The sequence below is a fragment of the Mirounga angustirostris genome, unplaced genomic scaffold (assembly GCF_029215605.1).
Source record: "Mirounga angustirostris isolate CCGP_5_RB_7025 unplaced genomic scaffold, mMirAng1.0.hap1 SCAF_10, whole genome shotgun sequence".
NCBI lineage: Eukaryota > Metazoa > Chordata > Mammalia > Carnivora > Phocidae > Mirounga > Mirounga angustirostris.
The window spans coordinates 37,747,747-37,775,330 of record NW_026991718.1 but is presented as its reverse complement, the minus strand read 5'-3'; the positions used below and the strand labels follow the sequence as shown (position 1 = coordinate 37,775,330).

Genomic DNA, 27,584 nt, shown 5'->3' with positions numbered 1-27,584 from the left:
TAAAAATAAAAGAATCAAGGGGCGCCTGGGTGGCTCAGTTGGTTAAGCCACTGCCTTAGGCTCAGGTCATGATCCTGGAGTCCCAGGATCGAGTCCCGCATCGGGCTCCCTGCTTGGTGGGGAGTCTGCTTCTCCCTCTGACCCTCCCCCCTCTCATGCTCTCTGTCTCTCATTCTCTCTCTAATAAATAAATAAAATCTTTAAAAAAATAAAAAAATAAATAAAAAATAAAAGAATCAATAGGAGCTTGAGTCATGATCCCAGGGTCCTGGGATCGAGTCCCATATCGGGCTCCTTGCTCAGTGGGGAGCCTGCTTCTCCTTCTGCCTGCCACTTCCCCTGCATGTGCTTTCTCTCTCTCTGACAAGTAAATAAATAAAATATTAAAAAAAAATAAACTAGATGGAAAAGAAGGCATTACTCAAAGCCCATCATCTTAAGCATGACACTGTTCTGAGTTAGAAATGCTACTTCTGGGAATCTATCCTATGGAAACAGATGTGGTCAAAAATTTATATAAAAGATGGACACTGCAAAGTTGTTTTTAACTGCACCAAATACGAAACCCAAATGTTTAACAATAAGAAACAGTTAAACAAAATATTTCCCATGTATCAACTGGACTAATACCCAGCCATAAAATACTTCGTTTATTTTAGCATTTATTCTCTTAATAACATGGAAAATGCCAAGGATACAATAAAGGAAGCAACAGATTAAACTGTATTGTATTGGTAACTATGCTACTAACTAGGTAAATTTATGATCAGAAAAAAAAATCAAAGGAAATACCCAAAAATGGTAATAGTGAGCATTATTGGGAAGAGAAGACACAGATGATTTTTGTTTTACTACTTTTCCCTGTTTTCCACAATATATAGATTATTCTTAAATGGTGCTATGTAGTAAATATGATTGTCACCATAATCCACTGCGGAAAAGTCCTGAGTGTTTAAGAATCAAAAACAGGGGCAGATTTTTTTAAGTTGAGGCAAAGCAATCTAAATAGATCACCCCTTTTCGACGGGTGGTTATCTGGTGGCACTTAGAAGCTAAGATTCAGAAGGTCAGAAACTCTCTTCTATAGGATGGACGGAGTATAGCAAGAAGGACATATTGCCTATGAGATGAGCAATATGGCACTAGTTGCAAGCCCACTAACAATGCCCTCCCTTACCTGTTGGGGAGGCGAATTCTCTTGATAGCATAATTGCAGTCATCTACTTTGTTTCTGGCTTCAAAGACGACTCCAAACCCGCCACGACCCATGCACTGAACTGGTTCAAAATCTGTTAGATAGCTTAAAAAAAAAAAAAAAAAGGAAATTTAATAAGGCAATAGTTCAATCTTACTTTATGATGTATAAAAAGTACATAAACTCAGTGAGTCTCAGAGAACTTATTTTAATAGAGATTATAGTTTAAATTTGACTACTAGTATTCTTTGTTCTAATTTTTTCCTAGGAAATTTATAAAAAATAAACAAGTTTCTGTTTAATTGGGAATTGCTTGTTAATCACTTGTTCTTACAGCAACTGTACTACTGATCTAACCTGTCCAGAACTTTCCATCACCTACCAAAATATTCTATCCTTCGTTCTCTAAACTTTTGCCTCCTGTGGCATTCTGCACTCAGTTAGAAAAACATAGCTTAGGGGCATCTGGGTGGCTCAGCCAGTTAAGCATCCTGCTCTTGGCTTTGGCTCAGGTCCTGATCTCAGGGTCCTGGAATCAAGCCCAAGTCAGGCTCCACATTCAGTGGGGAGTCTGCTTGAGGATTCTCTCTCTCCTTTTCCCTCTGCCCATTCCCCCCGCCCTCCACCACGTGCACTCTTTCTCTTTCTCAAATAAATAAATCTAAAAAAAAAAAAAGAAAAAAAAATAGCTTAATCTTATGTCAGTGCCTGTAAATTTTATGGAAAAAAATGTAATCAATCCTATTAAGTATTTATTTATTTTTTTTTAGCCAGAAATCTTTCTAGGAGCCAAAGTTGTGTGAAATTGGCTGGGTTGCCTCATGAGTCAGTATGCTCATCACCAGAGGAATTCACACAGAAGCTGACCCCGCATCTGTGACTTACAGGCTGACCTGCACATTGTAGCCTCGTCTCCCTTATGCGCCTGACTTCTTTGCTCTGCACTCTAGATTTCAGCTGACTTGCACCAGGCTCTCTTGCAACTTTGGGGCTTTTGCTTCTGCTATTTACTCTACTGAGACGGCCTACTTCTTTGTACTTAATGAAACTGTTTTCCCTTCATTCTGCTCATCTCGCCACCACTGTGGAGCCTTCCTAGACCCCTGTCTTAAGTTCTCATAGCACTTTGCACATAGCTTTTTGGACTATTTAAACATAATCTCAATATTTCGCGGGTATCTGTATGCAGCTCACTCTCCCCACTGCCACTGCATTGTGGGGGCCTTGAATGCAGGAAAGCATTCTTGCTTCTTTTTGTATTTCCAGAGCTTGCGCTTACCTGGCAAATAGAAGGTCTAACAAATCTCCATCAAATAATATATGAAAAAATAAATGAATGCATGCATGCTATGGAAGTCGTTCTTTCAGCCATATGGGGGAGAGTTGAATTCGATTATCTTTACTGTCTCTCATAAGGCTAAGTTTATTACTTTATGATTTGCACACTCATATTAATTTAGTAGTTGGCTTAGCTGGGTAGAGCATTGGAGTTGAGGAGAGGCAATCGATCCCAATCCTCCATGGGCCAATTACCTTCACAGAGAATGAAGAACAATAATCTGTATCCCTAAAAACAGCCAGTCAAGGCACTTTGGTACAGAGCCATCTCCCCAACTACAAAGCTCATGACATTCACATCCTACTCCTGCAGGGCCAAATGCATTATTGTCCTATATTAAAGAAAATGAGTATGTCGTCTGAAGAGATATCTTACATATGATTATAGACTCTGTAAAATTTAAGAATCATCTTGCCTTAAGGTCCCAAATGACAAATGACAAAGTTGAGACTTGAATTCATGACTGAACCCAGGGCTCAGGTTCTTCACAATGCCTACAATATAGTAGGCATTCAATAAACATTAGGTATTATTATAGAGCCTCCCGGATTTGAAAAACAATCAGCTGTACTCGCCATATTGAATAAAGTGAAAGGAAAATTAAATCTAATTCAGTTTCAGAGTATATTATTCCAGTTCTCTTCACAACAGCCTTATAGATGTATGTTTATTCACTCTACCCTACTCTTCCCTGTCTTTACCTAATTCTTCCTTACTCATAATTTAAGGTTCAATGAAAATGTGACCTCATTTATGATGCCCTCTTGAATCATCACAACCAGTGACTGAGTCACTTATAGTTCATGGCTTTTTCCTTAGCTGTTTGTTTTGCCCAGTATTATCTTCCCTCATAGACTTTAAGCCCCTCCAGAATAGGCCCAGTCTTTTTATTTCTCCCAAAGCCAGAAATACTGTCCTGTGCTCGGTTGTTCAGAGTAAATGTTGAATGAACCATGAATGGCTTTGGTGGTGGATTACCTCGTGAGATTTGTCAGGTCTCTAGTTCTCTCCCTTTCTCTGCCTGCTCCCATATTAGTCAGTATCTTTATCAGAAGGGTACTAAAGCCTTTGCCATTTCTTAGTCACCTAGTAAATTCGGCTTTGGGAAACTTGTAGCTAAAACAAACTGATTACAGTCAATTCTCAATCTGTGATAATACAGTATGAATGCAGCTTAGATAAATTAGGTCTACACATCATGCAAGTATCACACATTTTTGCTGTAATTTTCAATCTTTTCTGTCATAAAACCATTACCCTAGATATTAAGCAGTAAGGTTCTGTATCTCTTCCTTGTCCCCATATCACCAAGTGCTAAGTATGATATCAAAACAAATGGAAAATGTAGCAATAAATCATGTAATATGAAGAATGAACCACAGAACCACTTCCTGTACCACAGAGCATAAAAACCTGTACGCCTGACAGATGCTAACAGATTCTCTACTTTTATTTTACCTTCAAATTATTTGAATTGCCTACTTTTTAGGTGACTCACCTCCCTCTTCTTTTTTTTTTTTTTTTTAAGATTTTATTTATTTATTTGAGAGAGAGAGAATGACAGACAGAGAGCATGAGAGGGAGGAGGGTCAGAGGGAGAAGCAGACTCCCTGCCGAGCAGGGAGCCCGATGCGGGACTCGATCCCGGGACTCCAGGATCATGACCTGAGCCGAAGGCAGTCGCTTAACCAACTGAGCCACCCAGGCGCCCTCACCTCCCTCTTCTACTTTTAAAATTACCTACTGGTGTATTTCCCCTCATTTTTCTACTTCTTATTCCAGACAGAATAAAGATGAAATAAATAATTGAAGATTAAGTTAACATATAGAGATTAATATCATACTCTAATAACACAATAATAATCCGGTACTGGTAATGCCAAGCCCAGGACACAGTAGACCCTCAATAACAAAGTTGTCTGAATAAGAACTTTTTTTTTTTTTTTAAGATTTTATTTGTGGGCGCCTGGGTGGTTCAGTTGGTTAAGCGACTGCCTTCGGCTCAGGTCATGATCCTGGAGTCCTGGGATCGAGTCCCACATCGGGCTCTCTGCTTGGCAGGGAGTCTGCTTCTCCCTCTGACCCTCCTCCCTCTCATGCTCTCTGTCTCTCATTCTGTCTCAAATAAACAAATAAAATCTTTAAAAAAAAAAAAAGATTTTATTTGTTTATTTGACAGAGAGACAGTGAGAGGGGGAACACAGCAGGGGGAGTGGGAGAGGGAGAAGCAGGCTTCCCGCTGAACAGGGAGCCCGATGTGGGACTCGATCCCAGGACCCTGGGATCATGACCTGAGCCGAAGGCTGATGCTTAACGACTGAGCCACCCAGGCGCCCCTGAATAAGAACTTAATTTTGAACTTCTGTAACACTATCTTTATCCTTTTTAGGGCACATACCACTTTGGATAAATTTAAGTTACTTGAGGGTTAAGTCTATATTTTATTTCCCTGGATATCGATACATTAAAGAAAAAGTTAAACAAGATCTTAGTTTAGAGGTCATTTCTTCCTTGATTCAAACAGTTGCCACCAGAAGCTGCGGCACCCACATACATACTTTATATATGACAAGACTCTTACCGTGATACATATCCAGAATTTATAATGTCATTCCAGCTACTGTCCTTAGCTTCTCCACTGACAGAATCATATTTACTTTCAGTTTGACACTGAGTTTCAGATTCCTTCCTTTGCTGATAAGGTGGGGGGGGGAGAAAAATCACTGTCAAAGCTGAACTGAAGTTAGCTAACAATCTTAAGCTATAAAATAACATTTAAAAAATAAGCAATATGGACAAAAAGAAAAGTATTCTAAGAACACAGAATACAGCATTTCCCTTTCCATGGGAAGTGAAATGGGATGGGTGAAGGCCAGATGGGAACAAGTTGAGGAGTGAAGGGGTGGTAAGTCAGGAGAGATGAGAGGATGGGCAACAATGACTTCATGGTGAAACTTAAGTAAATGTCCCCTTAGCCCCCACCACACACACACTTTCTCCCAACATTCTGAAATACATTAGATTCTAAAAAATGTCTTACTCTGTGAGGATGAGGATGGAAAAGTCTACGCACAATAAAAGTTGTTGCTATGATACAAAACAGAATAGTTCCAACTATTTCTTTCCACCAGTGTAAGAGGAGAACAGGATCCTTTTTGCGAATGTTCTTGCTGTAACTTGGGTTCTCGAGAAATCGGACTGTGATCTGTGTGCTCCGTTTGCTCCTCTCCCTCTTGTAGTATGGTAGATAATAACCATTATCTTCAAAAACAGACATTAAAAGATTTTTTTTTTAAAGATAAACCAATACAGGTCCACTTTTAATTGTTAAAAATTATCTATTTTCCTATCACTTCTATTACTAATTCCTTTTATTAAAGTTTCATCACTTCTTTAACACTTTTCAATAGCCTCATTATCCTATTTTTTCTTTTTTCCTACACAAACATATTTTCCTTTATTCCATAAGCATCACAGATTTTCTTTTTACTGAATAATAAAACTAGAAAAAAACCTTAAGGGCCACCCTATTTATTACCTCTTTATTTTTTTTTTAAAGATTTTATTATTTATTTGACAGAGACACAGCGAGAGAGGGAACACAAGCAGGGGGAGTGGGAGAGGGAGAAGTAGGCTTCCCGCCAAGCAGGGACCCCGATGCGGGGCTCGATCCCAGGACCCTAGGATCATGACCTGAGCCGAAGGCAGACGCTTAACGACTGAGCCACCCAGGCGCCCCTTATTACCTCTTTAATAATCCAATTCTTTAAATGCAAGAAAGCCACCCAGGCGCCCCTTATTACCTCTTTAATAATCCAATTCTTTAAATGCAAGAAAGAACTAGTACTCAATCTTCCTTCAAGGTTTTTAAGGTTTTACTCTCATTTGGCTTCAATAAAATACAAATTTTACCATAAATTATTCTTGGCAAACTCAGAAGAAAACATCTCCAACAGTCTCCTTGGTTCATTTCAAGCTGTCAAAAGGAGGTTGTCCTAGAAAGCAGCCTGCCTGTTTGGCTTCTATTTTGTACCATGTGGACCGACTACACAATTCTCTCTTACCTTGTATTTTGATCAGAATCAGACAAAGACTGTTGCTTCTAGGTTAGAGCCCTCTGTTTTTGTCAATTTAAATTTTACAATAACTTCCCAGTGCTAGCATCTAGGGTGAATGGTGAGGAGTCTGTTTTTGTCTCATGCAGATTTGACAATTTTTTTTATATCTAACTATTCAAAGTCCTTTCATATCTGAATACATCCTAACTTTAAATACCCAGGCATGTATTTCCTGTCAAATTTCACCTACTCTTGACTTTTGCACTAATTTCCCTTGTTGGAGGACAAAATTAAAATCCCCTCATTCTATAGCATTTTCATAACCTATTTTCTTCATTATATAGGCTGATATTATATAGATTTTATTAAATAGGCTGATAACTAAATGAAAGCTAATCACAAGAATTAATGCTTACTGAACACTTACTATTTGCCAGACACAGTGCTAGTTAAGACTGTATGTGCATTATCTCATTTAGACCTCATAACAACCCAATAAATAAATATCAGGATTACTATCCTTGCTTTACAGATGAAGGAACCAAGATGCAGTTAAATTAGGTGTGCCCAACCTAGTGTGGCAAAACTGAGATTTGAACCCTGGCAATCTAACTTTGGAACTTGCACCTTTGGCCACCATTCATACTATTCCTCCAAAGATATTTTCTACCTTCCAAAAACTACCTTTCATTTGAATTCTACTAATTAATTTCAAATTAATAAATAAACTAAAAGGAAAAATAAAACAGTATTTTCAATACAAGCTTCATCACACTTACCATATGGGTATTGCAAGATGGAAAGGGCGCCATTACTGTACTCTTCATGAGAAAACTTATCATTACTAAGACATTTGTCAAATTCATCAGACCCTACCAAGACAGGAGTTCTGGAAGGAGAATCTAAAAGAAAATGGTAAAATCTTAACTGTTGAGACTTTAGTGAAAATGCATGTACCTCATTAATTCAAAAAATAGATATTCAACCACAGTTCTGTTTAAATATGTTAAGTAAATGGCTTAAGGTTCTTCCCCCTTGAAAAACAGTCTTGTAAAGAAGATGAGTCATTTAAACAAGTAATTAAAATAGGATGTGACATATGTGATAAAAAACACATACAAGTCACGGAAAGATAACTGAAGGAAGTAGGTGGCCTACTATTTGAATTCAACTCATTTAAATGTCTCAAAGAATATGATGTAATAACCAGATAATGTTTCATAAATATTCTTTAAAAAATTTTTTTTTATTAGAGAATAATAGAGAGAGAGAGAGAGAGAGAGAGAGAGCACATGAGCAAGCACAGGGGGGATGGGCAGAGGGAGAGGGAGAGAGAGAATCTCAGGCAGGCTCCATGTCCAGCAAAGAGCTCAACGTGGGGCTCGATCCTACGACCCTGAGATCATGACCCAAGCCGAAATCAAGAGTTGGCCGTTCAATCAACTGAGCCACACAGGTGCCCCTGTTTCATAAATATTCTTAATATGTTAAGAGTTAAATGATACTTAGGTATAGTCAGTGAATGGTAAAGAGTGTATCTAGGTTGTCTAGAGAAATATTTTATTAACACTGATTTCTTTAGGAGCAGCTGCTGTTTCAATGAAATCATGCTGTAAATGATAATTAAAATTCACTGACGTCTGAAATACCTTCCTAGTTTGTCAGAAAATAAAGAGTACATAACAGCTCTAATCTCTGTGGTATTCAATACTAGGACAAAGACAGAATCAGGCCTCTGCAGTCAAATGCTCTACCACTGAGCTATACCCCCAGAATAAGGCCTCTGAACACCTCAATAATAGTACAAAAGTTCATGATTCACTTACGAATTAAGGGTTTCCATTTGATTGTTGGCAAAGGCATAATTGCATGCTCATTATTGACAGATTCCAAGGCCTTGGGACTTGTAGGAAACTTTTCTGAAATTCTGACTGATGACTGCAGATACAGCTGACCTCTGTACATTCCTGAGTCAACGAGAACACTGTCAATTAGGTTTAGAATCAAGTACCAATGATTTTTTTCAAAAAGGTTCATTTTGATTTAATACAATTAGATTTATTTGTTATTTCTTCACGTGCTACATAACTCTTTCCAAAGAAGAATCAAGCCTGAAGTACTTGAATGCAACCTAAAGGTTATTTCACAAAAACAGGAAAGGAAAGTTATACACGAGTTAAGCTGTTTCTCACTGAACAATAACTGTCAGTAATTACTGGAACACTTCCAGTAGGAAAGTTCAAAGAAAAGAAATCACTGCACACTTATAAAACTGACAGCTTAGAAGAAGTAACTTTCTTTTTAAGGAAACCAAAACACCTGTAATTCCAGAGATACTGCTAACACGCCAGTTAAATACTATCATAATACATGTGTGACATGTTATTCTTCCAAATTCTTGCATTTCATTGAGATTGAGGGGTGGGTGGCACATTGATAGAGCTTAAAGAATTTTATGAGTATTTGACCACCAACACTAGTGCAAATAATGAGACTCAAAAGTTTGCAAATTTTATTTTGTAAAGGCCTCCAATTGCCCAGAAGCACACAAGAATTTTATTACTATTTTTCAGATAAGTTGTAAAGATACATAGAAAAAAATAAACATACACTTTAAGAGGGGGGGCAAATTGACATAGATGCAAATACAAATGTAGAAAGTTTTAGAATCTGAGGATAATTTACAGCATGCTGTATGATGGTAACATTTCCAAGCCTTTCTAATAGGGTCTCAGAGGAAAAGAATATGCCATAGTAATTGAAAGTTTCAGAATTGAATAAATGGAAAAAAACAGCAGGAATGGAAACCAAAGTATAAATCTTAAGGGCAATCTAAGGCAGGGAATGTTTTTAGGAATTAAAACTGCTATAGGCATACCAGAGGCAGAAAGGAACAACGTAGGAATAAAACTTAAATGTCCATATGTCCTATCACTAGATACGAGACATCTACTCACCTAGGTAAACGCTATTTTCCGTGGCTCCTCGAGCAGCTTCTACAATGTCTTCTTCATCTTCTAACACTTCATTGTTAGATGCATAACTTGTATCATCAAAAAGACTGATGGGAATGACTTTTCCATCCTTAACCAACCAAGCAGATGCAATGGGAGTACAAAACTAAACAAAAATAGAAAAGAAATTTTACATAATTTCAAGCAGTACTTATGTAAATCAACTCCTAAAATGACATTTAAAAATCACAAATTAAAAAAATTTTTCCACCTTTACAAGTATAATTGACAAATAAAAATGTATATATTTACAGCATACAATGCCATATTTTGACACATATATACATTATGAAATGATTAGCACAATCAAGCACCTGGATGGCTCAGTTAGTTAAGCGTCTGCCTTTGGATAAGGTCACGATCCCAGGGTCCTGGGATCGAGCCCCGCATCAGGCTCCCTGCTCAGTGGGGAGTCTGCTTCTCCCTCTCCCTCTGCCCCTCCCCCTGCTTGTGCTCCCTTGCTCTCTCTCTCTGTCAAATAAATAAATAAAATCTTAAAAAAAAAAGATCTACCCTCATTTCACGTGTATGCATATCAATTATCATGCTGTACACCTCAAATATATATAGTTTTTATTTATCAATTATACCTCAACAGACAAGAAAAAAATTTTTTTTCAAGATCTACCCTTGGGGCACCTAGGTGGCTCAGCTGGTTAAATGTCCATCTGACTCTTGATCTCAACTTAGGTCTTGATCTCAGGGTTGTGAGTTCAAGCCCTGCATTGAGATCTACTCTCAGCAAATTTCAAGTATACAATATAGTATTATTAACTATAGTCACCACACTGTACATTACATTTCCAGAACTTATTCACCCTGCATAACTGAAATCTTGTACCCTTTGACCAACATCTCTCCATTTCTCCTACTCCCCAGCCCCTGGCAACAAGCATTCCACTCTCTGTTCTGTGAGTTCAACTTTTTAAAATTCCACATGTAAGTAAGACCATGCACTTTTTATCTTTCTGTGCCTGGCTTATTTCATTTAGCATAATGTCCTCCAGGTTCATCCATGTTTTAGCAAATGACAGCATTTCCCTCATTATGGTTGGATAATATTCCACTGCGTACATATACACACCCCATTTTCTTTATCCATTCATTTACTGATGGACACTTAGGCTCCTTCTATATCTTGGCTACTGTGAATAATGATGCACTGAACATGGCAGTGCAGATATCTCCTCGAGATACTAATTTCACTTCCTTTGACTGTCTTCCCAGAAACAGGATGGCTGGATCATAGGGTAGTTCTCTTTTTAATTTTTCGAAAGCACCTCCATACTGTTTTCCACAGTGGCTGCACCACTTCACATCCCCACCAGCAGGGCACAAAGATACAAACATCCTCACCAGCACTTGTTTTCTGTAGTCTTTTTCAGAAGAGCCACTCTAGCAGGTGTGGAGCCACACATATCTTAAAGCATAGAGAACAGGCTGAGAATCCAAAATGACAGTTATTTCCCTCAACCCAATAAGTCTGGTCAAACTGGGAAAGGAAAAAACGTATTTATAAATGCTCAGTGGTTTCAGGTACCTGGTATTCCCATTCCAGATGTCCTCCCTTCTTGCTAAACGCCATAACCTTCCAGTCAGCAACTGAGACCTTTATCACTGTGTCCATCATGGCGGCTTCCTGTTCTTCCACATCTGAAATAATTTTAGACCCTTCTTTGCTCCCTCTGGGCTTTAAGGTGCTTTCAATAAATCCGGCTCTAGTTTCCATGTCTGGAATATACCGAAGTTCAAAGTGGCCAACACTGAAATTCCACCTTAAATTTACAAAGGTTTGTTTTAGAAATTTACACTTAAGTAAAGGGACCAAATAATAAAGAACCATTCTAGATTCAAGAAGCAAACACTAAAATTTTGTGATGAGAAAAAGAACTCAACATAATTTTCTGGAAGTGTTCCACTGGTTTATGCCACAAGAGGGCATCACTTTGTTCTGGTCCTTTATAAACAATGGTTCTACCTTGTAAACCAACAATGGCTATGGGACAGATTTTCCCTCAAAAATTAACAAATGTTCACATTTCCAAATCAGGACGATTTTCTCCAGACACATCAAAGTTACCTTAAATTAAGGGCAGCAGCAATCTGCTTTCTTTATTAAAGTCTGGGCACATTTCATTCAAGTGCAGATAAATTAATACATCACAGTAAACCAATGGTACACAGCAAGTTGAATGCATCAATTTTATATTTATATGAAAACATAGCCCTGAAAGGCAATGTGACCCAGCGTACCAAGGCTGAAGGCCATACCACCTCAGCTCCAATCTGAGATCTCTCCTGAGATCTGGCAAGTCATCGAACCTTTCCTGAGTTTCAGTGTCCTCATCCATAAAGTGGCAATAATAATGTTTCCTCTATAATCAATATATAGAAAAATCACTTAACTATTGACAGTATAATGACTTGTCACTTAGATATAAAGTGGTTTAATAATTCTGATGTCTATTAAAAAAATATACTTAAGGAACATGGATCTTAGACCCCAGACTCTTCCTATTCCGGTAACTCAAAATTCTGTTAAGTTGGACATCTGTTCCTATTGGTGGCTGGACACCCAGCGGACACTCAAATACTTAAGGAGACAAAATCCCATCAGGATAAAGAAGGTCAGGTTGCCAGCAGATGCAAAGCCCTATTCATAGTCCAGTGAACACAGAAATATTTTCTTAACTGAGTTTGAGAAAACAGGAAAGGAAACTGAATTATATTGCATCAGATTAGACAAAATCTGAAAGTCTGGTTCATTTTCAAAAGATAAAGATGAGATCTCCAATGATTTTTACTATAGGCAAGTTAAAATTTAAAAAAGGTTTAAAAAAAACCAAGCATGTGATTTAGGATCAGCACATGTCATCTCATCATCTTACTTTTTAATCACATATTTAAATGTAAAAATTACATAAAGAATTCTTTATTTGAAAAGGGAAACAAAAAGGCATTTGACAAAATAAATTATACTTTAAGAAAATAGACTAAAACATATTTTAAAATTGGGGTTGTCAAACACACTGTGAAATTACTTACTAGAGAGAACTACAGAGTCAGAAATGCAAGTTGAAATAAAGCACATTAACTTTGTCTTAAGAGTGCTCTGCATTCAAAGAAATTCGATCAGTGAGGTTTGCTATAGTCATCGTATGGGCCTTTTCCCGGTTACCACCTCCAGAGCCTATGGTGGGAGTTTTCAATTTGGGATTTGTTGATAATCATGAGACCATTTTTAATTTAGGGCCTAAGTTTCTCTTAAAAGAGTTGTATGTCTTTAGGACAAGAAAATAGTTCAGGAAATCTCCATAAAGAAAAATCTGATAAATTTGGGTTTTGCTGAACCTGTAATTATCAACAGCAGCATTCTCTGAATACATACTTCTCGTTGCCACTGCGAGGTCCGACAGCTCTAACAGTTTTCTGCGAGCGTTGCAGAAGCAGGATGTCTTCTTGTTCCATATCATCATTATCCCATTGGCGACAACCCAAAGCTGAACAGATGTACCTCACCTGAAAAGACAGATATAAATTTTGTGAAGAATACAGGTTATAGGAGATCAGAGACATTAAAAGAATCAATATAATTTATAAAAAATTGAGCTCTCTAAGTATTAAGAAGCATCAGTTAAACTATCAACTCCTAAAATGAGTTATTTAGAACCATAAAGGAAACAATAAATATTTTGTTCAGGGAATGATTTTAAGGATTTAGGAAATTTTAGTTTTATTTGGGGGGTTTCCATGGAATACACGAAAAGAAACAGATAACCAGTTGTGACCTCCTAGCAATAATATCATTAATAAAATTCCAGGTGAATTAAAAAAAAATTAGCCTCAGAGTTTCCATTTGATGGAAGTATTAGGTTTTTAAAGACTTAAACCTTTCCTAATAGCTATAGTATTTAAAAGTGCCTCCTTCAAAGAGCCAAGATGTCCATCAACAGATGAATGGATAAAGAAGATGTGGTATATATACACAATGGAATATTATGCAGCCATCAAAAAATGAAATCTTGCCATTTGCAGCAACGTGGGTGGAACTAGAGGGTATTATGCTAAGCTAAATAAGTCAATCAGAGAAAGACAAGTATCATATGATCTCACTGACATGAGGAATTCTTAATCTCAGGAAACAAACTGAGGGTTGCTGGAGTGGTGGCGGGGGGAGGGATGGGGTGGCTGGGTGATGGACATTGGGGAGGGTATGTGCTATGGTGAGCACTGTGAATTGTGTAAGACTGATGAATCACAGACCTGTACCTCTGAAACAAATAATACATTATATGTTAAAAAAAAAAAAAGATAGTAGGAAGGGAAAAATGAAGGGGGGGGAATCGGAGGGGGAGATGAACCATGAGAGACTATGGACTCTGAGAAACAAACTGAGGGTTCTAGAGGGGAGGGGGGGTGGAGGGATGGGTTAGCCTGGTGATGGGTATTAAGGAGGGCATGCATTGAATGGAGCTCTGGGTGTTATATGCGAACAATGAATCATGGATCACTACGTCAAAAACTAATGATGTAATGTATGGTGATTAACATAACATAACCAAATAAAATTTTTTTTAAAAGTGCCTCCTTCAAATCTTCATTAGAAAGAAAAAGGACTCAGCATGGTCTGAACCTAAATCCTCACAGAGAGTAGCACACCCGGGAGAATACCAGAGTTTTGTGGCAGCACATCAAATCAGAGAGCCGGACGATTGGGTTCAATCTCACTGTTTTACGGGTGAGAATACTGAAGGCAACTGAGGATCTATCTCCCTGCCTCCTCAGTACAATGTGGATGCGGGCAGTGGGGAAGGCCGAGAAACACCCGCAAGAGCAAGACGGGGCTATGGGCCTAACACTCAGATAAGGAATCATTAACGTTTGAAAAACTCAAGGGTCAAAAGATCATTTTTCTACTCTTCCTTGTTTTATTCTTAACTCTCTATATAAAATATTCACATATCAAGGTTAAGGGATTAAAATAAAAGATTTTTTTAATCGTTTATTTTATTTTATTGTTTTTATTTTTAAAAGATTTTTTTAAATTTTATTATGTTATGTTAATCACCATACATTACATCATTAGTTTTTGATGTAGTGTTCCATGATTCATTGTTTTCGTATAACACCCAGTGCTCCATGCAGTACATGCCCTCCTTAATACCCGTCATCAGGCTAACCCATCCCTCCACCCCCCCTCCCCTCTAGAACCCTCAGTTTGTTTCTCAGAGTCCATAGTCTCTCATGGTTCATCTCCTCCTCTGATTCCCCCCCTTCATTTTTCCCTTCCTACTATCTTCTTCTTCTTCTTTTTTTTTTTTTTAACTTATAATGTATTATTTGTTTCAGAGGTACAGGTCTGTGATTCAACAGTCTTACACAATTCACAGCACTCACCATAGCACATACCTTCTCCAATACCCATCACCCAGCCACCCCATTCCTCCCACCCCGCACCACTCCAGCAATCCTCAGTTTGTTTCCTGAGATTAAGAATTCCTCATATCGGGGCGCCTGGGTGGCTCAGTTGTTAAGCATCTGCCGTCGGCTCAGGTCATGATCCCGGGGTCCTGGGATCAAGCCCCGCTTCGGGCTCCCTGCTCGGGGGAAACCTGCTTCTCTCTCTCCCACCCCCTCTGCTTGTGTTCCCTCTCTCGCTGTGTCTCTCTCTATCAAATAAATAAATAAAATCTTAAAAAAAAAAAAAAAGAATTCCTCATATTAGGGGCACCTGGGTGGCTCAGTCATTAAGCATCTGCCTTCAGCTCAGGTCATGGTCCCAGGGTCCTGGGATTGAGCCCCGCATCGGGTTCCCTGCTCGGCAGGAAGCCTGCTTCTCCCTCTCCTACTCCCCCAACTTGTATTCCTGCTGTCGCTATCTCACTCTGTCAAATAAATAAATAAAATCTTAAAAAAAAAAAAAAGAATTCCTCATATCAGTGAGATCATATGATACATGTCTTCCTGATTTTGCTTAGCATAAGACCCTCTAATTGCAAATGACAAGATTTCGGGCTTTTTGATGGCTATAAAGAACTTATCAAACTCAACACCCAAAGAACAAATAATCCAATCAAGAAATGGGCAGAAGACATGAACAAACATTTTTCCAAAGAAGACATCCAAATGGCCAACAGACACACAAAAAAGTGTTCAACATCACTTGGCAGGGTAATCCAAATCAAAACCTCAATGAGATACCACCTCACATCAGTCAGAATGGCTAAAATTAACAAGTCAGGAAACGACAGATGTTGGTGAGGATGCAGAGAAAGGGGACTGCTCTTACACTGTTGGTGGGAATGCAAGCTGGTGCAGCCACTCTAGAAAAACAGTATGGAGGTTCCTCAAAAAGTTGAAAATAGAGCTACCATACGATCCAGCAATTGCACTACTGGGTATTTACCCCAAAGATACAAATGTAGGGATCCAAAGGGATACGTGCACCCCAATGTTTATAGCAGCAATGTCCACAATAGCCAAACTATGGAAAGAGCCACGATGTCCATCACCAGATGAATGAATAAAATAAAAGATTTTTACCTTTCTACAAAGGATGTTTTTAATTAATTATTCCTAGTAAGAGATTTATAGTATAAGACCCAATCTTAGGAGCACATTATGATTATATCCTAAAAACTAACATTAGAGAAAATCTAGGTCTTAATAGTATGACTTTACCATCAGACAGACCTAAGTCAAATCTAACCTCAGACGTTTCTGAACTTTTTAAAGTCTCAGTTTTCTCATCTGTAAAATGAGTACAACTTTCCTCTTGGATTACAGGATCAAACTAGATAAATAAATTAGTAGCAATTATTCTTATCGGGATTATTATTAATATTTGGAGGAGTCCTCATCTGTCCAAATGGAAACAAAAATGTGTGACCTTTAGGAATACTGTGACGATTTCAAAATAATGTATGTAAAACGCAACTGACACACACTAGACCTTATTTATTAATTCTCTTCCTCCTGCTATTCCTGGCTCTGCTGTTCATTCTGTTGTCTTGGATACATTTAGTTTTCTTAATATTTTGCCCTTTCTACTTCATAGTTCTTTTATTAAAACAAACGATATCCTTGAGGGACAAATAATAATAAACTTCAACCAGTAATAGTATAACTTAATAAATTATTTCTTCCATCCCTATTTATTCTGATTTCTCCCCAAATAATTCAACATTTTCACTCACCTTTCCACTGTATGCACTGAGTCCATATGTTGTGAGAGACTTTCCTCCAACCAAAACAACATCATCTCCAAATTTATAAGAAGATTCGAGAAGTGATTCAACTGTAAAAGGAACTGTTTCCATGCTCTCACGGTCCCGGTCCCACTGGAAGAGGTCTCCATCCAGAGAAGGGATGATCATCTTATTCCCAAATACCTAAAACAAAAGCTAACTTTTAAAGGGATAATCACTTTAGTATCTAAGAGCTGGAGTCTTGAGCCTGACATTCTCCAGCCTCCTTCTGAACAGTATGTGAAATGGTACAGTTCATCAACCAAAAAACAATTTAAAACAACTGGCCAGTCTCTCCTGGGGCCTACATATAATATTCTAGTATGGTTTTTCTCAAACTCTGTTTGCTATGGGTGTCCCATAATGATAAGTGAGCTGCCAAAAGAAAGTTTTGTGATCAAGTCAGTTCAAGAAGAGGTTATTACAGTTGTTCTTATAGCAATTACTATGCTAATGTACAGGGGCACCTGGGTGGCTCAGTTGGTTAAGTGTCTGACTCTTGATTTCAGCTCAGGTCATGATCTCAGGGTTGTGAGATGAAGCCTCACATCAGGCTCTGCTTTGGGCATGGATTCCGCTGAAGATTCTCTCTCTCCCTCTCCTTCTGCCCCTCCCTTCCCAGCCTCCCCCGTGCTCTATTAAAAAAAAAGCTAATGTGCAATATGATTTTCTAGTAAAGGGACAGTATATGCAGTATCTTCCAGACCTATTTTATCCAGGGCAATTACTGTCACAGGCTCAGATCCATGGAACACAGGTTGATTCAAGCAGTATCCCATCCTTTACTTACTTTCTCAAACCTGCTATGCGCCACAAACCTGGGAACAACGTTTACTGATTTTAGGCTCAAAGTTGTCCTTCCTTCTTTTATCAATGTGTATTGAGGGCCTACTATGTGCGGGCATGAGTATGCTGCTTGGGAGAGACCAGTGAGCAGAGCAAAACCAAACCAAACCAAACCAAAATAACTGCCCTGTGGAGTTCAAACTCTGGTGTCGGGAGACAAACAACATAATGAATAATCACAGAGTATGTGAAGTGATAAATACCACAGGGAAAAAAGGAACACAATAAAGTGGGACTAGAAAATGTGCGTAGGGGAGGGGAGGGGACTGCCAACAGGGAGCTCAGGGTAGGCCCTGCTGAGAAAGTAACATCTGAGCAAAACCTGAACTTGGGGGGGGTTAACCATGCTTATATCTGTGGAACAGCCTTTGCAAAGACCTTAAGGTGCAAGAATGCCCTTCACGTTGGAGGAAGCACAGGAACACGAACAAGCTATAGAGGCAAGGGTGGAGGCATTCTCCATGCAAGAGATGATGATGGCTCCAATTAGGATGACAGCACTGGAGGTGTTGTAGGCAATCAGATTTGGGATATAACAGGAAGGCAAAGCCAACAGGATTTCATGGAGGACTCCCTGTGTAGTATAAGCAAAAGAAAAGAGTTCAGGGTAACTCTAAAGTTTTTGGCCATGAACATCTTGTTTCTTGAGGAAGAGTTATTAGTGCATGGCTTTGTGACGCTGACCTTTTGGTATTTAAAAATATATACATCTTGACTTACTTCAGCTAATAACACAACTATTTTCCTGACCAGGCTCAAAACCTTGGAAAAAGGGAATATAAAGAAGTATGAGTTTAATAAACAAAAAAACAAGGGGTGCCTGGGTGGCTCAGTCAAAGTCTGGCTCTTGATTTTGGCTCAGGTCATGATCTCAGGGTTGTGAGATCGAGCCCCATGTCCAGCTCTGGCTCTGGGCTCAGCAGGGTGTCTGCTTGAGATTCTCTCCCTCACCCTCTGCCCCTTTCCTGCCCCTATCAAAATAAATAAATAAATCTTAAAAAAAAAAAAAAAAGTCCAAATATTGATCTTAACTTTTTTTTTTAAAGATTTTATTTATTTATTTGACAGAGAGAGAGAGACAGCAAGAGAGGGAACACAAGCAGGGAGAGTGGGAGAGGGAGAACCTGGCTTCCCACGGAGCAGGGAGCCTGATGCAGGGCTCGATCCCAGGACCCTGGGATCATGACCTGAGCCAAAGGCAGATGCTTAACAACTGAGCCACCCATGCGCCCTGATCTTAACTTTTTTTATAGCAAAATTTCTCTATGTACTTCTTTGTTCCTCAAGTAGAATCCTATCTTTAGGGCACCTGGGTGGCTCAGACGGTTAAGCGTCTGCCTTCGGCTCAGGTCATGATCCCAGGGTCCTGGGATCGAGTCCCGCATCAGGCTCCCTGCTCCTTGGGAGCCTGCTTCTCTCTCTCTCTCTCTCTCTCTCTCTCTGTCTCTCATGAATAAATAAATAAAATCTTTAAAAAAAAAAAAAAAAAAGAATCCTATCTTTAAAGGGATATTTACCTGAAAACGCCCACATAGTCACTACAAGCGCTCACACAATCCTCCCTTCCCTCTAGCTTGGCCCCTATACCTTGGAATTCTCAAGAGCTGGTAGAAAACCATTCTTCTCATCTACTTCTTTCATGTTCTAGTTCAAATCCCTATATCTCCTGCCTGAACTATTATAACAGCCTCTTTACAGTTCTGAACTGGCAATTTCCTCAATCTAAACTCTACGTATCTTCTAGATTAATCTCTGAGTCAGAGTTAAGCTTGTTATGACATTATTCAAAAATCTTCAACAGTTCTCAATTATCTTCTTATTAAAGACGCCAAATCCTAAATCTGACACTCAAAGTCCTCTAAACGTGACCTCAAACAACCTTTTCTTCCTTGTCTTCCACTTTTGGGCAGAAATAGGGCATCACCCCTTACACGTGATATTTAACGTTACTGTTACTGTTCAGTGATATCATTGTCAATGTCACTTCTTCTCCCTGAAACACCCTCCAGTACCAACACTGCCCACTGAAATCCCATCTGGCCTTCAAGTGGGCCTCACTTATGCTTTTGCTTTGAAGTCCAAGAAAATTTTAGCAGTGTAAGATTGCTGACAAAGATCTTCCCATTCCTTAACACTGTACTTTACCTTTTGCTGTAACTATAAACTGAGATAGCATTACATTCTCAAAAACTGTTTACTGTACCTCTAAAAAATATTTACCACATACACTAACATTTCTACATTTCTGTTTCTACAATGTTTATACAGTGGCTGTAAAAGCAATGCACCCAGACCTAGTGCCTAGGTTTTGTTTTCCAATTCTACTGCCCACTGAAGGAATCAAGGCTCCTCAGAGAAATGTCTAATTCCAGAGCTGGAGCAGGGGAGGGACAGGATGAGACTTTAACATCTTATTATTCTAGAGAGTAAGGATGTGCACAGAAAAGATAGAAGTACACCACTGAGCAAATCTGGAACAGCTTAAGTACCAAAATAATTAAGTACTGAAGGGAAAAAAAAAAAGAATTCATGAGTGCATACTGATAATAAATAGATAAATAATACATGGGGGAGAAGGGAAGGCTCTTACTACAATAAAATGCCAAGTGTCTACTAGTAAATATGAAGGGAGGGGTAAGGTTGGAAAAATTAAAATTTTGCAACCATCATAGTAAAGACTACATCAAGCAAAAATCAGCAATGGTGTTAAATCGAGGAAGGTGGAAATTTTGACAAGGAGTAGGATATTTGCACGGTCTTAAAGGGTCTACCCATGGACTGCTTATTAGTTACAAGAAACTAAAAACAGAAGCAAACAAAAAAACCCAGTAATTACATAGTGGAGAATTTAGATAATACCTTGACCAGATGATCAAAATTAACATCACCAATGAGGGACAGATGTGACACCCTGAGAGAGGGCACTTCCCCTGTGCAGGATTCTAAGCCAAGAATGAACAACCTAGATCTAATCACCAGGAAACACTGGACAAGCACACAGTGTAACTTCTCTTTTCTTTTTCTTTTTTTTGAGAGAGAGCAGGTGCACACAGGAATGTGTGCGCACATGTGGGGGGCGGGGGCGGGTGGAATGGGCAGAGGGAGAGGGAGAGAGAGAATCTTAAGCAGACTCCACACCCAGCACTGAGCTTGTTGCAGGGCTCGAACTCACAACCCTGATACCACGATCTGAGCTGAAAGCAAGAGTTGGACACTTATTCCACTGAGTCACCCAGGTTCCCTGAAATGAAGAAATTTCTACTTTTTTAAATAAAAGGGCAGAGAGACCGTATTCTTCAGAATGTCGGCATCATAAAAGACACAGTCTGTGGGAAAATGTAGATTAAAAGAGCCTAACAAGACAAATAAATGTACTACCTGACCCTAAACCAGAGGGTGTACTGGAGGTAAAGGACACTATAAAAGATATCATGGCATCCTTTACGGATATTGTGGGTTTGGTTCCAGACCACCTCAATAAAACAAGGCAAATTAATTTTTGGTTTCTCAGTGCCTGTAAAAGTTACATTTATGCTATATTGTAGTCTGTTAAATGTGCACTAGCATTTGTCTACATTCTATTTGTATTTGTAGCATTCTGTCTACAAAATAATGTACATACCTGAATTAAAAAATATTTTATTGCTAAAAAAAATGCTGTCATCTGAGCTTTCAGCTAGTCACAATCACTGATCACAGATCACCTTAACAAATACAATGAAAAAGTCTGAAATATCGTGAGAATTACCAGTGGTGACACAGAGACGTGAAGTGAGCAAATGCTGTTGGAAAAATGGTGCCAACAGACTTGCTCGATGCAGGGTTGCCACAAACCCTCAATTTCTAAAAATGCAGTATCTGCAAAACATAGTAAAACGAGGTACACCTGTTCGAGATCAACTGCAATATATGATAAAACTGCAATATGGACGGCAGATTAAAGTATCAATATAAACTTACGAAGTTGAGAACTATGTAGTGATTATGTAGCAGAATATCTCTATTAGGAATACACACTGAAGCATTTGGGAGTACAGGGCCATGATGGATGGATAGCTGATTTATCTCCAAATGTTTTAGGGAAAAAAAAATGTGTAGGAGAGGTTGGGGGAAAGAAAAAGAAAGAGAGACAACTCAAATGATAAAGCAAACAAGGTTTGGGGTAGGTTAATCTTGGTATATAAAGATTGGTCTTTTTTTTTTTTATATCATTTCTATTTGTGCAACCTTGTGTAGTTTGAAATTATTTCCAAATAAGAGGTTGAAAAGAAAAGAAAAAGGCTCAAGAGCCTTACAGGAGCTCTGTAATTCAACTCAGAAGGCCATAGCATTAAAACAAAAGTTTGTCATAATTTTGGGAATTTATTTATTTTTTTATTATGTTCTATTAGTCACCACACAGTACATGATTAGTTTCTGATGTAGTGTTCCATGATTCATTGTTTGTGTATAACACCCAGTGCTCCATTCAATACGTGCCCTCCTGAATACCGATCACCGGGCTAACCCATCCCCTCACCCCGCTCCCCTCTAAAACCCTCTGTTTCCCAGAGTCCATAGTCTCTAATGGTTCATCTCCCCCTCCGATTTCCCCCCCTTCATTTTCCCCTTCCTTCTCCTAATGTCCTCCATGCTATTCCTTATGTTCCACAAATAAGTGAAACCATATGATAATTGACTTTTTCTAATTCTGGGTATTTAAAGATCACTATTATTCTTTATTGAAAAAACATTTGGGGGTTTTTAATAAACTCTCAAATGGCATCAGTATACCGCCTCTTATTACCTTAGAGTTTTCACATCACTATCTTATTCTTTGCTTTCTTATTTTATTTTTTTTTAATTAAAACTTTTCTTTTTATCTTTTGTAGAATGTCCAACTTGAAACTGTCATTAAGAACAGAGTTAGGTCATTAGTAAACATACCCTAGGAAAACAATATGTAGCCAATATGATCTCCCATTTTGAGTTACATATCAGTTAGAAAATCAAGTATTTACTGCTTTCTACCTTTCATATTATGTTAGGTATTCTTTATTATTTTTTTTTTAAGATTTTATTTATTTATTTGACAGAGAGAGAGATAGCGAGAGAAGGAACACAAGCAGGGGGAGTGGGAGGAGAAGCAGGCCTCCCGCTGAGCAGGGAGCCCGATGTGGGATTCAATCCCAGGACCCTGGGATCATGACCCGAGCTGAAGGCAGACGCTTAACGACTGAGCCACCCAGGCGCCCAGGTATTCTTTATTTTATTCACTAAAACAGTAAATTCAAATTATGATAGAGTTAAAAAAACAGGTATTTCAGTCATCTGGTCATATCAACAGTAGTACTAGTTAAGTACAAACAAGGAAAGCAGGTGTGATCACTAAAAGAAAGAGGAAGAGGGGTTAGAGGGTCTGTAGTAAACAGATAACATTTATTTTGACTTGTTTCCTCTTCCATTAACCACCTCTTTTCTCCTAAAGTAGTAACAGATCCTTAAGAAACAGAATGACTCCTAAGTGCTGCAAAAAAACCCCAAAAACTAAAAAACAAAATACTGTCAAACTAATATGGACTAAAATTCATCTCTGCTTTAAAATTAATCTATATGCCTCCAAATGTAAAAGAAAACAAACTTTTCCACAATAAAAATAAGCTTTAGTGCTCGCTTCAGCAGCACATATACTAAAAAAAAATTATACACGTACATACATACATAATATGTGGTTTAAACAACCAAGAAGATTTGACATGATGGACCATATTGAGAAAAGTTGCCTTGTTTTAAAAGTGAAATCTTCAACAGCATGAACTCAGCGAGAAAAGTGCAAAACCCAAAACAACAAAAAAAGCATTATGATTCAATACTTAATCATCATGTCGTATTTCTGCATTCTGATTTTAAAAGCTCACTTTGAAATAGCTGCTCTTCGCTAATTGGCTGCTTATGAGTCATCCCCACGGCTGCTAACCTTGCACCAATCTTTGTGAAGTCTTTCAGGCAGCGTATGTGAAAGCAGATGGTGCTTTTCCTTGAGAACCACAAGAAATGCTATATGCATGCAGTTCAGGTAGTGAGATGACATCAGCCCTCACCAGAGCATTACCTCACCCGCCCAGCACAGGAATGAGTCACTCGGAGAGTCAGCTGCAAATCTCTTGGTAGAAAAAATGTAGGTTATGGTGATGCGATGCATTTTCACATTCCACTGATTCGTCTCTGTGAGCAGCTGTTTGTTCTGATTCGCTGCTCTGCCTCTCAGACTAATTGCGTGACTTGCTTCCTCTATCAGTCATTTTTTTAAAAATATAAATTGTTGTTATTTTATGCGGTTTTTTTTCCTCCTCCATTTGTTTATTTCCTGTTCATAATTTTAAAATAAAAGGTTTTCACATTGGTTGGCAAACTCAGGGCCAAAGAGCCAATCAAGATCTTTATCCATGCAATCACAAAGCAGTCTGGTAAAATAATTCAATTTCTATTTCTGAACAAAACCTAAATTGCATAATGAATACCAGTGGCACATGTAATCAGGGAGCGCTATTTGAAATTAGAATGTGAATATAAGAATTCTATTGCCAAATGACAGAAGGAACTTCAACTGAGAAAATGTAGGATGTGCTACTACTAAAATAAATATAACCAGCAATAAAAACAAAAATTCTTCTAACTGTATAAAATATATTTTTTAAATTTGGTTCTTCCTTCTTTTTCTATGTACCCCCACCCCCACCATTGACACGTATACTTTTTGGGGTATATTCAACTTTATTTTAACTTATTCTGAACATTTTGAAACATATAAAGTATAAAGAGACTAAGAAAACCTCATGAATCTATCATTCAGTTTCAACAATTATTAAATTTTGCTAATTGTTTCATCTGTCCTCCATCCACCCACAACATATATTTGTTTACTAGCATGTTTTAAAGTAAATCCCAGACACCATGCCATTTCACCTATAAATACTTCAGTATTCATTGCTGAAAAATAACTACCATGCTAATATCACATCTAACAGAATTGAGAGTAATTCCTTAAAATCATCTAATATTTAAACTTCCCTGGGGCGCCTGGATGGCTCAGTTGGTTAAGCGACTGCCTTCAGCTCAGGTCATGATCCCAGGGCCCTGGGATCGAGCCCTGCGTCGGGCTCCCTGCTCTGCGGGAAGCCTGCTTCTCCCTCTCCCACTCCCCCTGCTTGAGTCCCTCTCACGCTGTCTCTCTCTCTCTCTGTGTGTCAATTAAATAGATAAATAAAATCTTAAAAATAAAATAAAATAAACTTCCCTGATTGTCTCAAAGATATACAATTGGCTTGTTCCAACAAGGAATTCAAACTCCACATATTACATTTGATTCTTTTTTCCCCCATAGGAGCCCCTTTATTTCCTTTTTCACGCACTGATTTGCTTGAGAAACCAGATTATTATTTATCCTATAGAATGTCCCACAGTCTGTTTTGCATGTCATTTAACTTGTTCCTTTATCCCCTGTGCTTTCTGAAAAGTGTGTGATTAAACCTGGAGCTTTGATCTGATGCAGGTTTGGTTTTCTTATAAGACTACTTCATAGGTGGCGCTACATACTTCCTATTACATTGAAGGCCAGTAAGCTACAGTTTACAAGCCAAACCTGACCCACTGCTTTCTTTTTTTTTTCTTTTTTGAGACTGTTGAATCACAGACCTGTACCCATTGCCTGTTTTTATAGGTAAAGGCTTCTAGGGCCACAGTCACACCCATTTATTTATGTATTGTCTATGACTGCTTTTCCCCACAACTACATAGACCATCTGGCCCACAAAGCCCAAGATATTTACTGTCTAGCCCTTTACAGAAAAAGTTTGCCAACCCCTGTGCTATGTCATATTTGTTACTATTAATTAGTAGATTTGGGGGAGTCAGCCTGATCTCTCCATTTTAAAGTGTTCCATCAACTTTTCATAACTGATGACCTATTATTTCAATAAAGGGAATAAAACAATGACTCTAATTCTATATTCTTCCTGCATTTATTAGTGAGAGTTTTTCTATAAATAAGAACTTTCCCTCCTGTAGCTTTGGAAGCTAGATTTGCATACACTGTTATTTTCTCAGTAGTGACTTAAGACATTAAACCCTTTCAAATCCAAAGAGTTGCATCCAACCAGGAAAGAGGGAAAAAGAACACGCTGGCCCTGAGAGCTACAAAAGCCAAGTCCCAAGTACAAGCTAAGAAGCAATAAAGTTAAAAGGAGGGCAGGGAAGGGAGTTATAAAAAGCGTGTGGAGGGGCGCCTGGGTGGCTCAGTTGGTTAAGCGACTGCCTTCGGCTCAGGTCATGATCCTGGAGTCCCGGGATCGAGTCCCGCATCGGGCTCCCTGCTCAGCAGGGAGTCTGCTTCTCCCTCTGACCCTCCCCCCTCTTGTGATCTCTCTCATTCTCTCTCTCTCAAATAAATAAATAAAATCTTTAAAAAAAAAAAAGCGTGTGGTAAGACTCAGACTTGTCAATAGTACAGATAAGGAAGAATGAACACAGACTATAAGGGAAAGGACAGAAAAAAACTATTCTAGAATATTCACTAAAGGGGCACACAATCTCTGTCCCACCTCAAGAACTCCAAGCATTTCTAGAATAACACAATAGTTGATGCTTCCAACGATGATCTCAAAGAATAAAAAGATAAAATTCACGAACACTGGGAAGATGTAAAATACAAGAAAAACATTCCATTGGAAGTGTTAAATTGTTGGCTTTTTTATTATGTGGAAATCCCCTTTTCCCTGAACAATTACTTTCCTGGCCATGCTAGCTGTTTTGCTAACATGGGGAAACAGCAGGCATCCAACGTATGAAATGGAGCCGTGTGCACAGGGTGATGAGCGCACCTCATCCTGCCTCATTCCTGGGTCCCTGACTCTGCATGCCACTTGCTATGTGACCTTGGACAAAAACTAACATTACAGCGTTTTACAAAACTCCCCACATTAACTTACTGTACTTGATCCTCAAATTCAGTCTCCATGGCTATTTTTTTTTTAAAGATTTTATTTATTTATTTGAGAGAGACAGAAAGAGAGCTAGCACAAGTGGAGAGAAGGGGCAGAGGGAGAGGGAGAAGCAGAGTCCCCGCTGAGTGTGGAGCCCAACACGGGGCTCAATCCCAGGATCCTGAGATCAGGACCTGAGCCAAAGTCAGACACTTAACTGACTGAGCCACCCAGGCGCCCCTCCACGGCTATTTTAAAAGGTGTGTCTTTTTGGTCCCCAGACTACTGATGTTTCTACCACTCTGGGGATCCATAGGCCTCCTGCTTTTCTCCACTCCTATACCTATTGCCCCAGCTCTTGACAGTCAAAACAGAAAGGGATTTTGACATTCTCTGGCATTAAACTAAGACCAAAGGAGGATTTAGGAGTGACTTAGGAACAGGTACAGAGAGGAAGAACAGGAGTGTGTTTACATATGATGAGTTCTGAGTGACTGAGAGCTCTCCAGGCAGAGATGTTAAGGAGGCATTTGCCTGTACAGGTCTGCGCTGAAGAGAAAAATGAGAATTACTGCTGCCATAGGAACAGAGACACAATCCCCTTGAAAGAGAATCGGGTGAGAAGGCGACCTACACCCAAACTTCTAGAACTCTAACATTTAAAAATTCCAGGAAAGTTGGTAAGTAAGAGAAAAAAGTGCTTCAAGAGATTGGTTTTAGTAGAATTTTAGGAATTTTCCTATTTTCTTCCAGGTTTCCCCAACTGCTAGTTGGTGTTTATAAATACTTCCACAGTTAGCGATAACTGGCTTGTAATACAAATGCCTCACTGAGACAACCATTTGCTTTATCAGAGTCTCATGGAAAGTCTCAAAGCAAAAAAGAATGTCGAGAAACCCTTTCCATTCTGACTGTGGAGGAATCT

At 38.7% G+C, this 27,584-nt stretch overlaps 1 protein-coding gene across 2 annotated transcripts in view; it reads right to left on the bottom strand.

The window, feature by feature from the left end:
* EIF2AK3 (eukaryotic translation initiation factor 2 alpha kinase 3) overlaps window positions 1-27,584 on the bottom strand; it is a 68,730-nt gene that overhangs the window by 17,420 nt on the left and 23,726 nt on the right. For both annotated transcript variants that reach the window (XM_064572224.1, XM_064572225.1), the window contains exons 3-11: window positions 16,803-16,997; window positions 12,995-13,125; window positions 11,147-11,381; window positions 9,550-9,712; window positions 8,419-8,559; window positions 7,372-7,494; window positions 5,575-5,795; window positions 5,116-5,228; window positions 1,178-1,300 (exon numbers count right to left, since the gene is read on the bottom strand). In XM_064572224.1, the coding sequence (XP_064428294.1) occupies window positions 1,178-1,300; window positions 5,116-5,228; window positions 5,575-5,795; window positions 7,372-7,494; window positions 8,419-8,559; window positions 9,550-9,712; window positions 11,147-11,381; window positions 12,995-13,125; window positions 16,803-16,997 (1,445 nt within the window). The remainder of the gene's footprint in view (window positions 1-1,177; window positions 1,301-5,115; window positions 5,229-5,574; window positions 5,796-7,371; window positions 7,495-8,418; window positions 8,560-9,549; window positions 9,713-11,146; window positions 11,382-12,994; window positions 13,126-16,802; window positions 16,998-27,584) is intronic.